General features: G+C 45.3%; 1 protein-coding gene across 1 annotated transcript in view; it reads right to left on the bottom strand.

Annotated features, from left to right (window-relative positions):
- NSG2 (neuronal vesicle trafficking associated 2) overlaps positions 1 to 20,114 on the bottom strand; it is a 31,004-nt gene that overhangs the window by 7,879 nt on the left and 3,011 nt on the right. The window contains exon 3 of the mRNA XM_014876051.2: positions 10,127 to 10,246. Coding sequence (XP_014731537.1) covers positions 10,127 to 10,246 — 120 coding nt within the window. The remainder of the gene's footprint in view (positions 1 to 10,126; positions 10,247 to 20,114) is intronic.

The raw sequence follows: 20,114 nt of genomic DNA, 5'->3' as shown, positions 1-20,114 counted from the left end.
GGCATCCAAATACATCCATGCACTCCTGAATCCATTACAAGGATTTCTGCTTGACAATGAAAAATTCAGGAGGACATTTTTTTCTCCCCTTCATCCCATAACTTTTTCCAGCTGATAATGAGATGGAAGATTGACACCATCAGATTTCCACATGGAAGGTACAGTTAAAGGATCAGGAGCTCCTGGATCCTGCCATCCTGGCAGCCTCCATGTATTCCAGGATGGAATCCAAGTGCAAACCACCCAAATCCAGGTTGTTATTGCAAGAACATTCTGGTGTATGGATCGAGCAGGGGATGAGATAACCCCCAAACACACCCCATGAAGAGCTGTCTCACTGCTCAAACTCTGTCAGAGAACTGTTGTGTTCCTTGCCCAGCACTCAGACACCCTGATCCACCCTGGCAGTGAAAATGATCTGACTGCACTTCTTCAAAAATGTCATTTCACTCCCCACTGTTAAAAATATTTTTGTAGTAAGTTGCTGATTTTGCTGATCTTCTGGCAACAGCTTTGCCTCTGAAATTTTGAAAGGCTAACTGCAAAAAAAAAGTGACACAATTGGGTCTTCAGATTTGCTTAGTACTGCTCAAGAAGATGCAGGATTTGTTCTTTATTATTACAGCACAGCTTTATTGCAGATGGTGTCCAGATTCTTAAGAAGTATTGTTTAAGAGATGCTCTGTAAGAGGAAAATGTCCTTAGTCATGTCTCTACTTTTTCAGGGCTATAGGGATATACTCCTTAGTGCTGTGAGGTTTCTTAGTGAGGTTTTAAGGTGGATGGGATTTTTTGGTCCTTTAACTTCCAATTCATAACCATAAACCAATCTGACCCCAGTTCTCATAAGAACAGAGGAGGATGGGATCATCCTGGGGGTCAGAAACTTCTCCCATCTGCTCCTGGGCTGATCCCAGTGGGCAGCAGGAAGGGGGTTGGGATTGTGGCCCTGTGCCCTGCTCAGGTGAGACCTCACCTGCAGAGCTCTCTCAGCACAGCAAGGGCCTGGAGCTGCTGCAGAGAGCCCAGAGGAGGCACCAGGATGAGCAGAGGATGGAGCAGCTCTGCTGGGAGAGCTGGGATTGTTCACCTGGAGAGGAGAAGCTTTGGGGTGACACAGCTGTGGCCTCAGTGCCACAGTGGAGCTGCAGGAAAGATGGAGAGAGAATCTGGACAAGGGATGAAGAGACAGGACAAGGGGAAAGGGTTCACATTAACAGAGGGAAGGGTTAGATGGGATTTTGGGAAGGAATTCTTCCCTGTGAGGACGGTGAGGCCCTGGCACAGGGTGCCCAGAGCAGCTGTGGCTGCCCCTGGATCCCTGGCAGTGCCCAAGGAGCACCCTGGGACAGTGGGAGGTGTCCCTGCCCATGGCAGGTGGCACTGGCTGGGCTTTAAGGTCCCTTCCAAACCGTTCTGGGATTCTCTGCTCCACTATTCCATGGGTTCCTTCCATCCCACAGTGCCCAGCAATGAAAGCCCAAAACACTCAGACAACAGAGGCTCATTTATCCAAGTACTCCAGAAGAATCCACTTGAAACAGCTCTGGCTGTCTCTGAGCCAATTCCCCCCCCAGCCACATCCCCCTGGGCTTTACCCATCCCTGCCCACCCCAGCCCACCGTGACAACACCAGAGAACCTCTCCAAGTCTGCAAATCTCAAAAAGAAACATCTCTTTTCCAGGACAGCCACCAGCAATTCCTCTGCTCTCTGCCCCCTAAAGCTGTGAGAGCAGCACGAGTGTGGAAGGAGCACACCGTGTTTCTAAGCAATTTGTCAAATAATTAAATTATGCACACAATAACTAGCTGGCTCAATTATATTAGCCAGTCTCCATCATGTAATATAATTTCTAGTGGCTGTTTAGGCACTAATAGCCTCAGATCTTTTTAACAGTGTCTGGTGCCAGCTGTGGGCTGCATGACATCTCCCTGTGCCAAGTCAAACCCCTTGGATGGAAAATTCATTGCTCCATTTCCAAACCCCTGTTCCTTATGGAAGTTCTAAATGCCATTTTAAATAAGGCTACTTCACCAATGAATATCAGTGAATTTCCATTTAGGTAAATAAAAAGCTCTGGTTTGCTTTCTCTTTTCTGCCATTTAATGCCATAAAAAAAATCCTTAATCAAGCAGGCAGGTATAGTGAGATGGGGTGATGTTGTTTCTAGGAACACCAAATAAATACATGGCCATTTTGGCAGTCCAGACAGGTTTTTAAAGGTATTTTCCCCCTTTTCCTATAAGAATATTTTCTTCTTTTCAACTGTCAGAAGCCTTCCCACTAGAACTAGGTGATCTTTCAGGGCCCCCCAGCCCAGGCATTCAATGATTCTGTGAGCAGACCCCCCAAATTAAACTCCTGGAGTAACTCAAGAACTGCTCAGAAAGGAGCTTTTCTTCCCAAAGCCACATCCTGAGAACACCTGGCAGCCCATTTCAGGAGCTGAGCAATGCTGGAAGAGTCTTCCTTCCAGATCCCTAATTTGAGGTGTTTTTCCAATTAGTGGGACTGCAGCAGACAGAAACATCCTGTCCAAACCTTCGTGACGTGCAGCCCTTCCCTGCTGCCCTGGCAGAGCCTTGCCTGTGACATTTCCTCCTGTCACTGCACGTGGGACATGGCAATGGATGCCTCAGTTCATCACAGGCCCTTTTTAAATGCATTAACAGGAACACAAGATAAATCAAGTCATCAATAAACTGTCTCCTTGGCTGCCCTTTGCCTGCCAAGACTCAACCTCTGCACAGTCTCATGAATGCAAAATGGTCCCCTCTCACTCCTCCCTGATGTTGGATTTGGTGCAGGGAAAGCTTTGGGAGCCCTGAGCAGGAATGGATTCAGGGATTAGCTCATGGCAGCACACCTGGAACTGCTGGTTGTGTTTCCTGCTCTGCTACTGCCTTTTCCTGACACCTGACATCCCTCCAAACCCAGCTCCAGAGCCCACTTAGACAACCCCAGCCAGAGCCACCCAAAGCTGCAAACATCTGAATTCCCCAAAACTGCAAACATCGAATTCCCCAAAGCTGCAAACATCTGAATTCCCCAAATCTTGGCTTTTTCTGAGGCAAAAGCACCCAAAACCAAAGACCACCACCATGCCACAGCCAAGGATCAGGCTGGCTCTAGGGAAAAGCTGAGGTGCATTTGCTTTGTGAAATTCCCTTCTTCCAAATGTCAGGCTTGCATGAATTAAGACACCTCTGGTCAGTGCACTCTTGTGCCTGAAGAAAAAATTCACTTGAAGGTTTGTTCCTTCAAGAAGAGCAACAAATTCACCTGTATTTCAGCATTTATGTCTCCCATCATGAGTAGGAAATAGTATTTCTGCATTCATGGTTCAGTACACCCATTTCTCCTTAAAAACTTATTATATGGGTGCTTTATAGGAGAACAAAGTGAGGACTTGGTGAGCAAAGTGTCCCCTGGGTAACTTAAGAATTAAAAGGCTTTCCATTTTGAATTAGAAAGATGAAGCTTTATTGCTGCAAATGACTTACAAGAGCTACTCTTTTAAAAGCAAACAACAGAAATGAATAATCGAGGTGATTATGCTGCCTCCAAAGGCACCAGGCCAGTTCCATTAGCTGTGGATCCGACCCAACAGGATTTAATACATCTGCAAGTACCAACAAGAGGCAGCTCAGCTCTGGTTAACATTCAATCACAGCCTGTGCTGCTTTGGAGAGAGTGAAACATTGCATGGAGAAATTTGTGTGAGTGAAGCTTTGCAATTCCTTGATTATTATTTTATTTTTTTTTAGCATTCAGTGGTCTGGTTACAAGACTCCAAATGCACTTCCCAACAGGCAATAAACTTTACTTTGGTTTCACTCAGCTGAAAATTCTTTCCTGCTCTTCCATCCTGCTCGCTCTCTTTTGCTACACCAGCATTAAATATCTTTCATTTCACCTCAAATGCTGACAGGGAAATTGCCCAATACACAGATTTCCTGTGGGGTGGCAGAGGTAAGTGCAGAGTGGTGTTACAGAGACAGAGATGCAATGTAAGAAATCCTCCAGGCCAAATGGGAACTGCAATTACCTCCTGTCATTAGCACCAGGGGTATCTCATTTATGTGGTCATTTATGGAAATATTTTCAAGCATTTTGCTCCAAAACCAAGGTTCAGTTGAGGTTTCTGCTCTGTGATTTTTTTTCCTTCAAAATATCCTGGTTTGAAGAATGAACTTTCAGCAGGTGTACCCATAAAAATTTAGATATGTGAATATTCTCTGCGACTTCCACTTTTAGAGATTTTCTGCATACCAATTCACTTTCTTCTTCTCTCCAAAAATCAATTACATGGAAAAAAAAAATCCCAAACCAAAACTGAACAAATCTCTTCAGCTGATTACTCTGTTAGTGCTCGCAGATGGCAAAAATAAAATAGAGTCAAGAGGCTTTTCCTGACTTGTAAGAGTATCTATGTGTGTAAAACTAACATAAAACAAGAATGTACTGTAAGGAATGGTCCATTTCCTATAAAAAACCCCATATTTGGGGTTTTTTTCTTTGCTTTGTTAGATGGTCCCTAAGCCAGTAGAAAGCATTCTAGTTAAATCAAAATAGATTTTTCTTCTGTTTTAGACATGAACATGACATTTTTAGGCCCTTGCCTGTACAAAAAAATTAGGGAATTAGCTGAGAGTTGTAACAAAACGCCCAGACTCCTACCCAGGCAGGGAAAACCTTGCAGGGTTTATAGCAATACCTGGGGCTGTGATCAGACAGATCTGTTCCCTGGCAGCTGAGCCACAAACCCCCACTCAGTTCATCCTCACAGCTCCTGATTGTCACTGATGATCACCCAACAGCTCCATCAATCTGCCTCGTGCAGCCTGGGAGAGCCACTGGGACAGATGTGACCTGTCCTGCTCCCAGAAATCCCCAGCAGGATTTCTGAGCTCAGGCAGAGAGATGAGGAGCACCATTTCTCACCTGCCTGCATGCACACCTCGAGTGAGAGCCTGAAGCCACTCAGGTGGGAGCTCACATCGAGGCCAGGCAGGGCTGGGCAGTGGTTTTTTTTTGGGAAAAGAGAACCTGTGAGCTTCTGCATTGCACTGGAAAATATTCAGTGTCCAAAGAGCAGCTTTGGCTCCACACTCAAATCATCCCCAGCAGTCTGGAGAGCACCTGGGTGCAGTGAGAGCTGCCTGACACCCCTGCAGGAACTTGCCCACTGCATCCACAGGGAAAGGGGATTGCCTGGAGACAGCTGGGAAGTGCCAAAGGGAGGGAAGATTTCCTCCAAATCAGTCCCTGGGGACTGAAACCAATCCCTTTCCTACTGACACGTCTCTGAGCGCAGAGAAAACGCGGGTTCCAGCCCCGCTGCCGTGCCAGTGCCTGCAGCATTGCTGCTTCTCCTCTGCAATTCCCAGCAGAGGGAGAAATGCGCGTGTACAGCCCCGGAGCAGCGCTCCCATTAGTCAGGGTAATGGGATCCTCCAGCGGCCACCCCGCAGCTCCATCCCCGATGGGATGTGGCAGCTGCTGTGACAACGCTGGTACTGACAGCATCACAAAGCACAGGGGTCCTTCCACCAGGAGTTACTCCTGTCCCGTGGGAACTCAACAATTAAAGGAGGTTTGAAATGTATTTACCTGTGAATGGGTGCAATGAAAAGGCCCAGCTTTTTCTGGGATTTCTTTGCAGGTTAGAGGAAGAACTATCAGCATAAAGCAACAGCCTACAGGTGAAAGCAGAACATTCCAGTTCTTCCCAGCATGGGAAGTTTGGGAAGGGGGAGCAGGAATGGCACATTTGGGGCTCTGTGTGTACAGCAAAGTGTGAATTCCCTGGGGATTTGATGGCTCATCTGCCAGTGGGGGAACCATCTTCCATTTAGCAAAGCTATTACCAACAGGAAATGATTCCTTGGCCCAGAAAAATCTTTCTTAATTAGGAGCCAGATATTTCAGATATTGGCTTGGGTTTGATCATGAACAATTCTTGCATCACAGTCTGTTTTGTAAGGTGTGGCTGGAGACAAAGTGATTTTGTTCTAAATCTTTCATACTAAGTCAGAGGAAAAGAATTGTTCCAGTATGAGCATTTCAACAACAGAAGCATTTGAATGGGTTCCATTACATTTTAAGGGCCTGATGAAAAGTGTGGGCAATAATTACATCCACTGCTCCCTGGATGTGCACGTGTCAGAGCAGTTTCAGGCTGGAGGGAGGAGAAGGTGATCTAATGATAAGCAGCAATTGTCATTGCACACTCAACAGGGACAGATGATAGAAACAGTGACTCTGAAAATGCATCTTCTTCTTCTGCAAGAAGAATGAAGTTCATCAATACTTGCAGATGATTTCTCCAGGTAGATAAACTGCTTATAAAACATCTTAAATATCTCGACTTCTCCCCCGTACGCCCACTCCCAACTTGTTCTGTTAAAGATAAGTACTGAGGTTAATTATTCCAACTCTGAAAACATAAACTTTTTAAAGAAACTGATTCATGAAAAGGAAAGAACAGTAGAAGACTTGAGAAGCCAGCTAACTGTGGGAGGTTAACCATCACCTAGCTAACAGTCAATAAATCATGACCTTCCTGAAAATAATTAGTAGTTCTGTGGCAGTGGTGAGAAAGGGCTCAGACTGGTGTAACAAAGAGCCCAGTCTGTGTAAAACCACTAAGGGGCCAGCAATTCCAGGTGTCCACCCTGTAAGCCTACACAGAAAGGCCACTCCAGCACCTCTTCTGGTGCTAATTAAATAAATCATTGCTGCTGGATGATTTCTGTGCTATCTGGACTGGCTGGAAGAGAAAAGGAGTCACTGGAATTCACGTTCAAGACTTCATTTGGTGGGGAATCTGCTTAAAAAGCAGAAGGGATTCAATCTCTTTTCAGAACTGATCGAAATAAGGGCAGAATGATGAGAGATTGATCTCAGAAGCTGTAAGATGGGGCAGCACTGGTGAGGAGGAGCAGGAAGCCTCAGATGCAGAGGGTTAGAGCTGTCACCCCACAGAGGAATCAGAGACACATTTACAAACCCTCTGTGAGGCACCTCAGTGCTGTCACAGGATGGCCAAGCCCAGGAACAGGAGCTCCCTTCAAAGCTCTAAAAATGAAGAGCAAACAGCAGGCACCCTTCCCCCTCAGCCTGGGAAACCTCAGCTCTCAGAGCTACTGCAAAGCAAGATCCCTGCAGCTCAAAACCTTCCTGGAGGAACACACTCCAAAGGTAGAAGCAGGGTGGAGAAGGCAAGGTCTATAAATCACTGCCTGTCAGCTTAGAAAAATGTTCTCTTTGCTTCTCTGTGGAGGAGTAAAACGAGAAATTTCTTTTCTGTATGGATGGCTCAACCGTAAGGTTATTTTAACATCATTTTCTTGTAACCCATCTACACACAACTATTTAAACAGTTTCATAAAGGATGTATGGGCTGACTCATGCAGCTGAAGAATCAGCCTAATTGGTCAAACTTCCAGGACATGGTGTGCTGAGCTGGAGAGAATCATAATCTCATCTATTAGGGGATGTGACAAGAGGCAGGAGCTATCTCAGATTCCTGGAAGAGCTGGTGTGAAATAAGAACCGTTGCCTAGGGACAGTCTCTTCTTTATGATAATTAAAGAGCTCAGATCTGGGCTATTCTGGATGCATGAAAAATATGCAAGCATAAGCTTAAATTCTGGTTTGGGCTTGTTCATGTGAGAAAGTTGTCTAATAATTCATTAGTTTCTTCAATAAAAGATACCCAAAAGGCAAAGAAAAGGGCATCTGTGGACTTGGCTGGCAGGTTCACATGGTCTCAAATTATTTTCCAGACATCCTGGTCTTCTGTAGCACAAAATCACAGAATCACAGCCTCTTTTCCCAGGCAGCCAGCCCCAGGACAGGAGGAAATGGCCTCAGGCTGGGCCAGGGGAAGCTCAGGTTGGACACCAGCAGGAATTTCCCCATGGAAAGGGTGGGCAGGGATTGGAACTGCCCAGGGAGGTTTGGATCCCCATCCCTGGAGGTGTCCAAGGACGTGGCACTCGTGCTCTGGGCTGGGGACAAGGTGGGCATTGGTCACAGCTTGGACTCAATGGTCTTGGAGGGCTTTTCCACCCCCAAAAGGGCAAAAGAGAATATGATGATCACAGTTATATCATCTTTTTTAAAGCTTTTAAAAATGTAGCCAAACTGAGATCATAAAAGTTAAGTATTTACTGTGATTTCCTCTTACAAAAAAACAATGTAAGATGATTTTATCAGTACCAGATAATAGGGCAGCTTATAACCAGAGGGCAGGGCTTTTAATAACTTCACTAAAAATATGCACTGGGACAAAAATGTGGTGCAATAAAAAGTACAAAAGGTAATAAATATTAGCTATTATCTCAGCTCATTTTATCAGGAAATAATAGTACAAATTTAATGGGATACATGGAAGCCTTATGAAAAGCAGGCAGGGAGAGGCTTAGAGTCTTATCCAGTATTAGAGCAGAGGCTGCCTGATGAGTAAGTTGACATTGCAGAGCAGAGAATGAAAATCATATGGATTTTAGGGAAAGGAAATTGCTCAAAAATGAAACTGAATGCTGCCAGGCTCTATAGGAAGAGGCCCAGCTCCCACCTCTGCCAGGGCTCCCAGCTGGAGCTGTGAGAGATGGGAAAACTGCACCAAAAACAGGATGGGAAGAGGAAAAATTGCATGAAAGGAGAGGTTTGAATACAAGAGCAAGTTGGGAATTTGACTAGGAAAAACAAGATACTCAGTAGAAGGATTAGATGAAACAGGATTTATCCATGAGCTATGTATTAACTCGTGAGTAAGGAGATGTTCTTGAGTGGTTTTTTTAAATAACAAAACCAGACCTTTCAGTGGTTTCATTCTGCCTCTCACACCCTCCAGGGCTGCAGGACTGAGTGTGAAATACCCAGTGAGGCAGCAGCATTTACAGCACCACCCAGGCCATGTACTGCGGGTTACAGGCAGCACACCAGCCCAGCAGAATCTGAATTTATCGCTGGTTCTCAGGCACATCGTGCCCGGTTCTGACTGGTGTGTGGCACTGGAAATGTCTGCTGTGGTTTCCAAGACTGGGATGTAACCGTGGTTAATTCACTTTACTCTGGTGCAATGGAGTTACCACTGGTGGTAAATGGTTACTACACGCAATAAGCTCAGGGAGGAATTCAGCAGACATCAACAGCAAGTAAGAAATTTTAGATCAAACTGTGATGTCCACTGAAAAAAACCAAAAACCAAGAGCTATAAACATTTATTCCCACAACTCTTAAGAATAAATTATGTTTTGGAAGGAGCAGGAATGTCATCAGGCACTGCCCACTTTCTCTGTTTGCTACTCAAAATTACTGCTATTTCCTCTGACTCTGAAAATGAGCAATCAGATCTCACATTTCTGTCACTGCCATGCTCTGTGGTTTAGAAAAAGCACCAGGTCTTCCCAGTAAAAAGAGAGGAAAAACTGGCAGCTACACATTTGGAGTCTAATTTTAGGAGGAACTGAGCCATTCTAATGTGCTGCAGTCAACAGGAACCGACAGCACTCAATAATTCATGAGTTTCTTTCCATGTTTGAGTAGAGCCTGTTGAAAATTTCCCAGGGAAACATTTTCCATCAGAAAATTCCAATTCCTGTGAAGCAAAACTGCTTACAGGACAGGATATGCTTGGATGCTTCTCTAATACCCTTTTTTTTTTTGTGCATTTTGAAGTAGTTTTTAATCTGTAGTAATATAATAATTATAACAAAGTATTTTAAATATGAAAAAGGTTGTCTGGCTGTGAAACAAAAGCAATTTTAAAAGGCTAAGCAAAATGTTTCAATCCATCTTCACTGGGATTTTTAAATTTTAAACACCAGTGTTTGAGAAGAAAAAGGATTCAAAGTTGGTTTATTTTCAGATTGAGATGAAATACATTTTCATCATTTTCTTGGTAGAGAAAAGCATTTTCTACTTGAGATGTAGCTAAGGAGGTATTTTCATGCCTGTCCTAAAAAAACTTTACACTCATGCAGATAAATCTCTTTTTGACCCTGGTGATGAGTGGAGTGTTAAATTTGTTATGTCTTTCCTGTCACTGTGATTCAGTTATTTTGAAGTGAATGGCATTTGCATCAGAAGGCAGCAGAACAACCATTTCTTACCTTTAGTCTTTCTGTTACCCCATCAGTGAAACTGACTGTGAATTCAGCAATTTTGGGCACTCTGAGTTTTCCTTTGTTCTTCTGGTCAGGCTGATATTCTGTTCTTGTTTTCACAATTACCTGGAAAATAACAACACTTTTAAGGCTTCTGCCCACAGCAGAGATTTTTGGGTTGTTATCAAAGCTTTTCTCTACAAACCATCCCCTGGACCTACACAAGCACCATAAATGAACACAAACCATCACCCCCTCAGGAATAAGAGAGGCAGATAAATCTGCAGATACACAGAACTAGGACAGTGAGCTTATCACACTGAGCCTTAAAATAGCTAACAGCAAAATGTTTGACACCCACTTTTGTTTAGGAGTATTTAATTTTTATATCATGCTCAACAGGCAGAAGAATAGCCCATCCTAAAGAAGAGCTTCAATAATTAAAAGCTCTGTCCAAACAAGTTCTGCTGAAGCCAATTTAAATTTAGGCCATTTGGTAACTCATTCATTCAGGCTCCAGATTATCAATATTTATCTTGTATTATCACCTTAGCTTTTCCCCTAAGATCTGAGTCTGATTAATCCAGGTCCTACTAATCTTATAAAATGAGGTGGTTTACACCAGTGCAGAAGACCCTTCCACTTTCTGGCTCCCCATTCTGAGCTGCAGCCTGGTGGGCATGAAAACCTCCAGGAGTGGAGGCTGCTGCAGGTGACAGTGACAAGAGCGATCCTAAAGCTCTTAGCTAGAAACAAAACCGTGGTGAAGGATTGGAACAGATTAAGTGATGCACAAGGTTGAGTTCCCAGCTAATCAAGGACTTATTTCCAAATGAAGACAGCAAAGTCTGCTTTGGACCAAAGAGAACCCCAGGTATTTAATCCTCCTGCATTTAATGCATGTGGAAATCAGAGCAGAGAAAAGCAGTGAGGAGTCATAAGCCAATTTTCTGGATTCAAATGCAAATCATTAAAGACTGATGAATATTTACGTCCTCCCGTGAGTCCCTCTCAATGGTATTTATTACAGGAGCATTTGCAAGACTTGGTGAGAAGGCACAAAAAGCCACTCAAACGTTTCTGTGAGCAGTTGGGAGCTCGGGATTTGTGATGACACAACACAGAAGATGGGAAATGATCCACAGGGACAAGCCTGGGCAGGTTTGGGGTCAATCCTGACCCTGCTCTGAAGCCACTGTTGAATTAAACCCCATTTTGCCCACCCTGTCCAGCACACTGAGGGCAAAATAAAGCAAAGCTCCCTCTGCAGCCAAGACAAAGTGGCCCAGGTCAGCTCTGAGCACCAAACAAGCAATAACCACATTTTCTCCCTCAAAAGGAGGCAAATGCACCCAGCCTCGTGCAGCTGGCCAGCCTTCAGTCTTCTCCCTGGCCTTTTGTAAACCCAGTACAGTAAATTATAGAGCATCAGCCAGCAGCACCTGCCAGCCAGCGTTTAGAAATTGCACTCTTTCTGTTTTCAGACAATATCCAATTCTCCCAAATTCATGCTTCCTGCTTGACATAAATCTTAGCTGCAGACAATTTTTAAAAATTTATATGAGAGCTTTTCCACAAACTGTAATGCTAGGTCTTAATGAAAGACCAAGAAGACAGAATATAAGAAAAAAATCAAATTAAAACTTCCCTTGTTTCTAGCTGTAATTTAATTTTCTTCAACATCAACACCAATTTTGTTATGGTTATTTTTTAACTTTTCCATTGCACTAATAAGCAGGAAAGTTTGAATCATGCTGTCTGCAGGGGAACAGAGTCTAAAAATGAAGCCACGCAGCCCTTCCTTCACCAGGCATCAGATTCAGGTCCAGCAGCAATTCTATCACATCTGGGCATAAATAAGCAAGCTCAGGCCCCAGCCAGATCAGAAGGTACTTGAAACACAATTTGCTGAGTGTGCCAGCAGTGAAATGAGTGTGCACAGAGGCAGAGTCACCCTGGGCAGTGTTTTGCACAGGTATCAAAAAGCTTTGGTAGGAGAAGGAAGAAGCATCTTTGCTAAAGGGCTTTTAGCATGGCAAAAGTTAAAAAGCTGCTCTCCAGAAGTGTCACTGTCAGACACCCACTGGAATTAATCAGCAGAGGAAAGGCCAGGCAGTGAAGTCTCCTTTTTAGAACAGAGCACAGAAATGACAAAGGTCACACAGAAAACTGAAAACTTGCTTTGGGGGTCCATTCAGTATTTTGGCAGCAACGATAAAAGTGCAATTTTGCTGAGGGCTTGGGGTGTACATTGAGAAGAACAGAGCTCCCTCTTGCTCAGTCCCCCACAGGTTAAATAAATCAGCCTGAACATGGATCTTGCAGAGCTAAAAGTGCAAATTGAGAAAAGGAATAATAATCTTATAAAGCAACCTTTCTGTATTTTTAGCTTTTTAAAATTCTTCTTTTTTTGCTTTTTCTGTTTTCACTTTCTAGCTTTCTGATTTGAGTTGGGTGGGAAAGATTTGCCTTCCACCATTCCCTGCCATCACTCCTTTTTCACCTTCTTTTTCCAGTATGTCAGTGAGAAAAAAAAAAAAAAAAAGAAATCCTGGCAGTGAAGTCTTCAAGAAATTCTACCCAAATTGCTGTTGAATTTCGAGTAATAAAAGCCTCCTGACTCGGCAGTCGGGGCAATGATCAGCGCTCGTTTATCAGCGGCTGCCCCCGAGCAGTTGCAGATCCCACAGTTCCCATGCAAACAAGGAACATCCATCTCACCCCACCACAGCTTTCCTGGGAGAGCTGCTGCCGTTTATGACAACCCACAGAATGATCCCCATCCCCTCTCCCTGCCCGCTCTGCAGCGGTGCTGGCCTGGGAATTGTTCTGGATTGAAAGCAGGGAAAGGGAGGAGAAAATTGGGGAGGTTGCAATTCCAAGGAAACTGAAGGGAAGGAAATGCATCTCTCCTCCTTTCCTCCTCGGGGATGTTGGCACGCTGGAAAAGAGCTGCTCCAAGGGGGAACTTCCAGATGGATTTAGCTCAGGGGATCTCCCTGCAGATTATCTCGCTCCTGTGATCCGTTGTTAAAGTTTTCACACCATTTCCCAGAGATGCACCACCTTAAAGCTGCAGGAACAGAGCTGTTCATTGCATATGCAGTGAAGGGGACACCAATGAATTACCTGGGACTTTCTTCATTTTACATCCAAAATAAAGCTGTTATTTGAAAGCTGGTTCCTACATGGGGTTTGCAGAGTGGTTGTGAGAGTATCAGAGGAGGGAAAAGAGCTTCCTTGGACCAGGAAAAAGTCACATCTAATTATGGGAGCCCACACTGCAGTCCTTGCAACTCCCTCCTTAACCAGGTTTGTTTAGAATTTGAGCTAATTAACCAGCAATTCAGCAAAGCACTCAAGCATGCAAGTAGTCCTATTAACATCAGCAAGATGAGCCGGATATTTCAAGTTAAGTGTGCATTTAAAGGCTTTGGCCTATGGAGCTGGCTTCAGGCACCTTCCCACAGCCAGCTCCAACTCGGATCCTGGGGAATTCTTCAATTGCTCAGGGGCTCTGCACACAGCATGACCCCAGCATCCCATATTACTCATGGAGGAGTAGGGAAAAAAGACAAGAAAGAATCTCAGTAATGTGAGTCCCACTTGGTGGCTGAGTCAGGAGTTGACACCAGGGTTGGTTCACTGCTTACAATGCACTGTTTACTCAGATTTTCATTAATGAGAGACAATGGCAGCTCCAGCAGATTCTCCATATAAATATCACATTTGTGGGGTTAGAGGCTAGCAAAGGATGACAGGGTGGGAAGGCAGTCAGACACCTATGGAAAATGGCAGCCCTCTGCAGAACTGTCCCCCTCAGCCATCCCAGGTCAGCAGATGCAGTAACATTCCATGTCTGGAAAAGTTTTGACATTCTGTTCTCTTCCTTGGATCTTCTGGTTCCTCATTCCAGTCCCTCAAACACTTCTGAAGAGCTCAGAGCAGCCTGCAGGGAATGGGCTGAGGAAATTGTGAAACCCCACCACAACAGGACCACAAGCCACATCCATCACCCTGCTCCACACAAGATGTTTCTAATGATGCTGTTTGCTTATACATTTATTGAGTCCCAAACCTAAATGCTCTTATTATTCCAGGCTTAATGCCAGTACCACAACTGGGATCAATAGGAAATCTTTCCTCAGCTTTAATGGATGCAGGACCATGCACCCTCTCTCTGTGATGCTTTGGAAAATTATATGTGTGCTGAGGTGAGAAACAACAGATGAGAGTCTGCCTACATCAGCAGGAAATCCATCATCGACAACCTTGAGAAGGTAAACAGTGGGAGAGTGCTGGGAAATCCAGGGATTTGTGCTGCTGAAAGGGAAAAGAAAGCAAGCTTCTAACCAAGTGGGCTATATTAAAAGCATTTGCTGTGAGGAGGAAGGAGCAGAGTCGATGTGAAATGTGACAAATTGAAAAATATCCCATTAAGCATGGAACCTTGAAAAGGATTTTCCAGCAAAGGGATGAAGTAAGTGTTTCAGAAAATGAACTGATATGAATTCTGAGCCTTGTCTCCAACTGGCTAAATGTAACATCATTTATTGCCACTTTATATTTGCGTTCGAGCTCTATGGTTTTCCCTGAAGAAATGAGTAATAATATTTAACATAACTGGCATTGTGAAAACTTTAAATTATTCATTTGGAAAAGGACATGCAGCCCTGCTGTAATTCCCACTCCACTGCCACGGTGCATGTAATATATTGTGGTTCAGGTGCTGCAAAAGCACAAACCATAAAAATTTAAAATACTACTTCCTGGGATTATTAATAATGAAGAGTCTCTCAGTCGGAGTGGCTGTCAGATTGACAGAAGTGATAAACAAAATGTGTTGCTGCTACCAAGGAGAAAGGTTCCCTCCAAGTTCAAAGCTGGACTTTGTAGTCCCACAAAATGGTTGTAACACCCCCAGCCGTTTCCAGGCACATTAGTCAGGCTCACTTTTAAATGAAAATGAGACTCAGCTTCCTTCCCCTGCACACCTTCCTCCATTCCATGCAGAAACAGAAGGGAAAATATCAACTTCTCACTGGCACCAATGCCACGGTTTCCTTTGCCTTTGTTACCCAACAAGGCACCAGCAGCTCAGCAGCTCCTCAGGGTGCAGCAGGGGCCAGGTGCCAGCAAAAGGTGCCACCAATTTAAAGCTGGCACCAAACCTGCTGGGACTGGGGCAGGCTCTCCCCTCGTGTGCTCCAAGCCAAGCAATGGCCAGGATGCACCAGCTGCACACACAATTCTCCAGCTTAATCCTCACACACAGCCAGCTCCAAAGAGCAAATGAGATGTGCACATTGCCAAGGGCAACTGAAGTTAAAATGCTGAGCACTAAAGGAATAGAGGAGAAGAGATGGGAAAATCATGTTTCAGGGCTTAAAACAATCTCTGGCCTTGCAGGCTTAGGATGAAACATTGATAGGCATGAGCAGCTCCATGCAGCATCTCCTCCTGACTGTTGCCCTGGCTACTGCCAGAAACTGGATAAAGTGGACAAATCTCAGATTACCTGGCAATCCCCATGCTGCAAATTTCCAGATTTTTAGCGAATTAGGTCTTTAAAACTTCCCCAAATGGTTATGGCTATGTCCCATGCTACAGGAATGGCAGCTGTGCTTCCAAATCTACATCTCAGCAGACAGACTTCCCAAAGGCTGATTTTAAAACTGGCATTTGAGATGGAGGTAAAGGCATCCTAGTCATTATTTGAATACATAAAGTGCCTGAAATATCTAGCAGCAACCAAAGTAAAAATATGAAAAATTTAAGAAAAAGATGCCTTGGATCAAATCCATAGTCCTTGGAGAAAGCCAGGGTAGGTACTCTGCTATTTTTTTACCCTGTCTCAGCTCATCTAATGGGTGTAGTGCTGGAAATGAGTTTCACAGAGGGTGGTAGGAAAAAAATGGTCTCTTGACTCAGTGCCAGGAGGATATTCCAGGCATAAGGAACATCACAAAAGGACAAAGACAGCAAATGTAATCAGCCCTGGCATCACCACTGAGAGGCAGCACAGAATGCAAAGGCTGCACTGGGAGCTGAAAGCAACTGAGAAGGGCAAGGCACAGTCCCAAGAACAAAAGTGGCTTGGAATTTATTCAGCCAAGTCTCCCTACAAATCCCTGGGTGCCCATAACCACCAGGAACCCACAGGAGATGGGGTGAAAAAAATTGATTTCAGTAGGTTCATCCAGGAGAGGGTTTAGCAAAGCAGACAAAAGACTCAGTCACAAATTGGCCAGGGTGAATTAGCAGAGCTCCACTGATTTCCCTTCAGCTGCCGTGATTTACAGCAGCCAGGATTCCAGGATTCCTGCCCAGATCTCCTTTCCAGACCAGTTAGGAACTGCTAGGTGGGGTTCACTTGCTGAAATCACTTCCACCCTCAGCAGTGGGTTTTCATGGCACCAAAAAGAACAGGCTCAGCCAAGCCTCCATAGCCCAACACCCATTGCCTGTGTCCATTCCTGCTGTTTCTGCAGGATGCAGCTCCAGGAATGGCAGTGCAGACATAGCTGGGCTTAAGACAGGCAATGGAGCTCACAAACCCAGGCAGCTTTAAAGCCCCTAATTCAGGCACTGATGGCAGAGCAGTTAAGGAGGGAGATTTCTGCCCAGGCTCCACAAATCCTGGGATATTCAGAGTGAAGCTCTGCTGCAGCACCACATTCTCTGGATGATGGGAAGCTGCTCCAGGTCCCTTTGAGCACCCTGTGAACAGCCCTGGTGGAGGGGGTGGTGTTTGAGAGGAAGGCCAGCACAGTGACATCCAAACAGGAGCAGGAATTGCCAAGGACACGAGCAGGGCTGTCCGAAACGTGCAAACAACATCAAGGAGGTTCCCCAAACGCTGCTCTGCCGCTCTGCCCGAGTGCAATGCTGCAAGGATTTATTACAGCCTAATGAGCCTAATTAGCAGGGGTGGTGCTCAGTTCTAATGCACATCCAGAGGACAAAGGAATTTGCACGGTGTAGAAGGGGGGAGGTGTAGAAGGGGGACGAGAAGAAGGTTCAGGCTTTGCTATTTGTGGGCATGAGGCAGAGTATCCCAAGGGGAGAAAGGAAAAGATGGGGAAAGGCAACACAGCCTGTTCATTTTTGTTATTCCCTTACTTTGTTTTATCCGTATTTTCTTTCCCTTTGCATCCTCCTCTTCCTCCCTCTTCCTTCCTCATCTCTCCTTTTACCATTTGCTCCATCCCAGAGGGGCAGGAGCTGCCTGTCCTCAGCTCATCCAGAGCTCCTGCAGCTTCCAGGAATGCTCAGCCGGGAATGCTGAGCTGCCTCCAGCCCCAGCACGAGCAGCAGCTCCCCAAAGGCAGCCCCACACTGCCCTGACAGCTCGTGGCAGGCTGGCACCAGTATCCAGGACACAGCTCCAAGCAGTCCCCGAGGTACAAGAGCACTCATCCAGCTACTCTTAATTATTCCTGCTCAGCTGGCCAGGACCAAACGTTATTTTCTGTTAAACCAACAGGGACAGGCTGTGAACACCAGGGACCCCCCTGATCTCCAGGAATTCTGTGTAAATGCATGGCCCCAGCCACTCCAAGAGGGATGTGACCAGGGGCAGGAGCACAGGGTGGGAAAAGCATTTGAAGAGAGCTGTTACATCTATTTTTTTCTGCTTTCCTGGGCTGGTGGCAGGAATTTGCCACTAGAGAAATTAATTCTCAAGCCTCCTGATGCATTCAAAATAAAGAACAATGGACCACATGATAAGCCTTCTGCAGCCTTCACCACAAAAGAGATGCCGGATGTTTTTTACAGCCTGACAAGAGCTTTCATGCACTTTTGTGTTATGTAAAATTAGGATTTTACTGCCAGAACAGAGGTATTTCCTGCTGGATTACACTGAAGAGAGCCAAGAGACCAAGGGGTCCCCAGTTGTTGGTCTAATTTAACATTTCAGTGAACAGAATGGTCCCTGAAAAGCTGCACATCTTTCAGGATTATCATTGCAGGGACACAATGACAGCTGAAGCTGTTTGTCTATGCCTTGGAAAACAAGGCAACAGCTCCTCTTTTTCCCTTCGGTCCTAAAAGATAAAAGACTTCTGTTGGGTTTTTTTTTTTTTTGCTTTTTGAAGCCGAAAAAATGAAATTCAGAGACAGAAAAAGCCAGGTCAAGGGCTTGTCATTGTTGATGGGGCTATTATTGCTGTTACATGGACGGATTTCACCAATAAGGCCATGCAAAAATGATTTAGGAGCACCTGACTCTGCCTTCTGCTCCAGCAACGGAACAGGGGACAAAGGAAACGCTTGAAGATTGTAAATAAATTTAAATGCACAGCAGGCTTAGCACCTTAGGGGAACAATTCCTGTCCTGGGTCCATTTGTCTCCCTGCAGCCACACAAGTGCTGACAGAAGGATGAGAATGCTGATGCTGCAGGAGGAGCAGCACGAGGAGGGGACATCCTCCTTTGGTGGGAGAAGGAAGAAGACATTCCAGTGGCCTGCAATTTTAAAAAATAAAGGTTGCCAAATTGAAGCTTTCTGAAATCCTGCCTTCATTTTTCCAACAGCAGCAAGGTGGAAGTCGGAGGGAGCTGCTCTCAGTGCTTTGGAGAAGAAGCCTGTTAGGAAAGCACCCCCAAAAGGACAGACAGTAAATTTAAGCACACCTTTAAGAGTTTTCTCACCCTCCATATGGTTTCTCACAGAACTATCTGAAAAGAGCTGGACTTCAGTGGTTACATCACATCAGCAAAAGCCTCAGTTTTATATTCTGTCTCTGTATCCTTTCTCTGACAGAGGAGCCAGACACAAAGAACACTTGGCAAGAGATGACTGAAGCTCTGGTAAACACCTACATAGGTTAATGCTCAGAGTCACTTTGAGTGACTCTCAAAGTGATTCAGCTACAAAAATGTCCTTAAATAAAAAAAAAAAAAAAAAAACAAAGCAGGAATTTAAGGTCCTTAAACTGCAATTTTCAGTCTGTAGATTCCACAGGCTTTGTCGGGTGCTTTTAAGGATCCAATGAACTGGTTTGATGCTCTTCAACTTGCATGCAGGTATGTAAGACCCAGCTGAAAAAAAAAAACCTATAAAGGAACAGAACTTGCCAATACACACCAGGTAAAGGATTATTGTAGGGACAGCAGAGGAGCTGCCAGCACAAGCCTTGTGCACTCTTGGATCACTATCCAAAGCTGTAACTCCTCCTCTAGAAAGAGCAAGGACAGAGCCCTGAGCTGCACTCAAACCTCCCTGCCCTGGTTTTGTGTACCCTGGGTTGCCCTGACCCCAAGGTTAGATCCAGGACAAAAGCTCAGAGTTACCTCAATGAAGATCCTTTCTGACAGCGAAGTGAAGCTCAGAAAGGGCAATACTCAGCAGGGCTGGATGTGTTTTAGGTTTGACTCAGAGGGCAGTGCCAGGACAATGCTGTCTGGGCAGTGCTGGGGATGTGATGCAGGAGCTGACCAGCAGCATTGCCTCCCTGAGGCTGCTGGCAGAGGCATGGCAAGAAAGCCCCGGGACCGGAGAGCCCCGTGGAGCTGCCCCCCACACCCACAGCCACAGCCACAGCACGGCTCCCCGGGCTCTGCTCGCTCCTGCAGCATCCCGTGCACCAGGCACAGGAAGCACCTTGCCTCATCATCTCATTCTCCTGGGCTAAAAATCAACTGCTCGCAGGCTTTAGGAACAGACGAGGGAAAAAGTCATTTTTAGGTGTTTTCCTAACCCAGTCTCCTGAGAGCAAAGCAAGTCCAAACAAGAAAATACCCGGAAAGACTTGAAATCCATGTCCACTCCTCCTCAGGGGGACAGCCTGCCTGACTTCAGCAGCAGCTTTGCTTTCTCAAGAACAAAGCTGTAATTTGCCCCTCTCACTTAACCTCTGCCCAAGCTTTTCACCTGAGGCTCAGCTCCTTATTAGCAGCTCTTTAAACAGCCCCTCTGCCCCGGGGTGAACTCACCCTACCAGAACCCCTTCTACAGAGAGCAAAGGAAACAGCTCGTGAATTATTTTGC

The sequence above is a fragment of the Sturnus vulgaris genome, chromosome 15 (genome assembly GCF_052056855.1).
Source record: "Sturnus vulgaris isolate bStuVul1 chromosome 15, bStuVul1.hap1, whole genome shotgun sequence".
Classification (NCBI taxonomy): Eukaryota; Metazoa; Chordata; class Aves; order Passeriformes; family Sturnidae; genus Sturnus; species Sturnus vulgaris.
The sequence above is the reverse complement of the archived record's forward strand: the minus strand, read 5'-3'. Positions and strand labels throughout refer to the sequence as shown.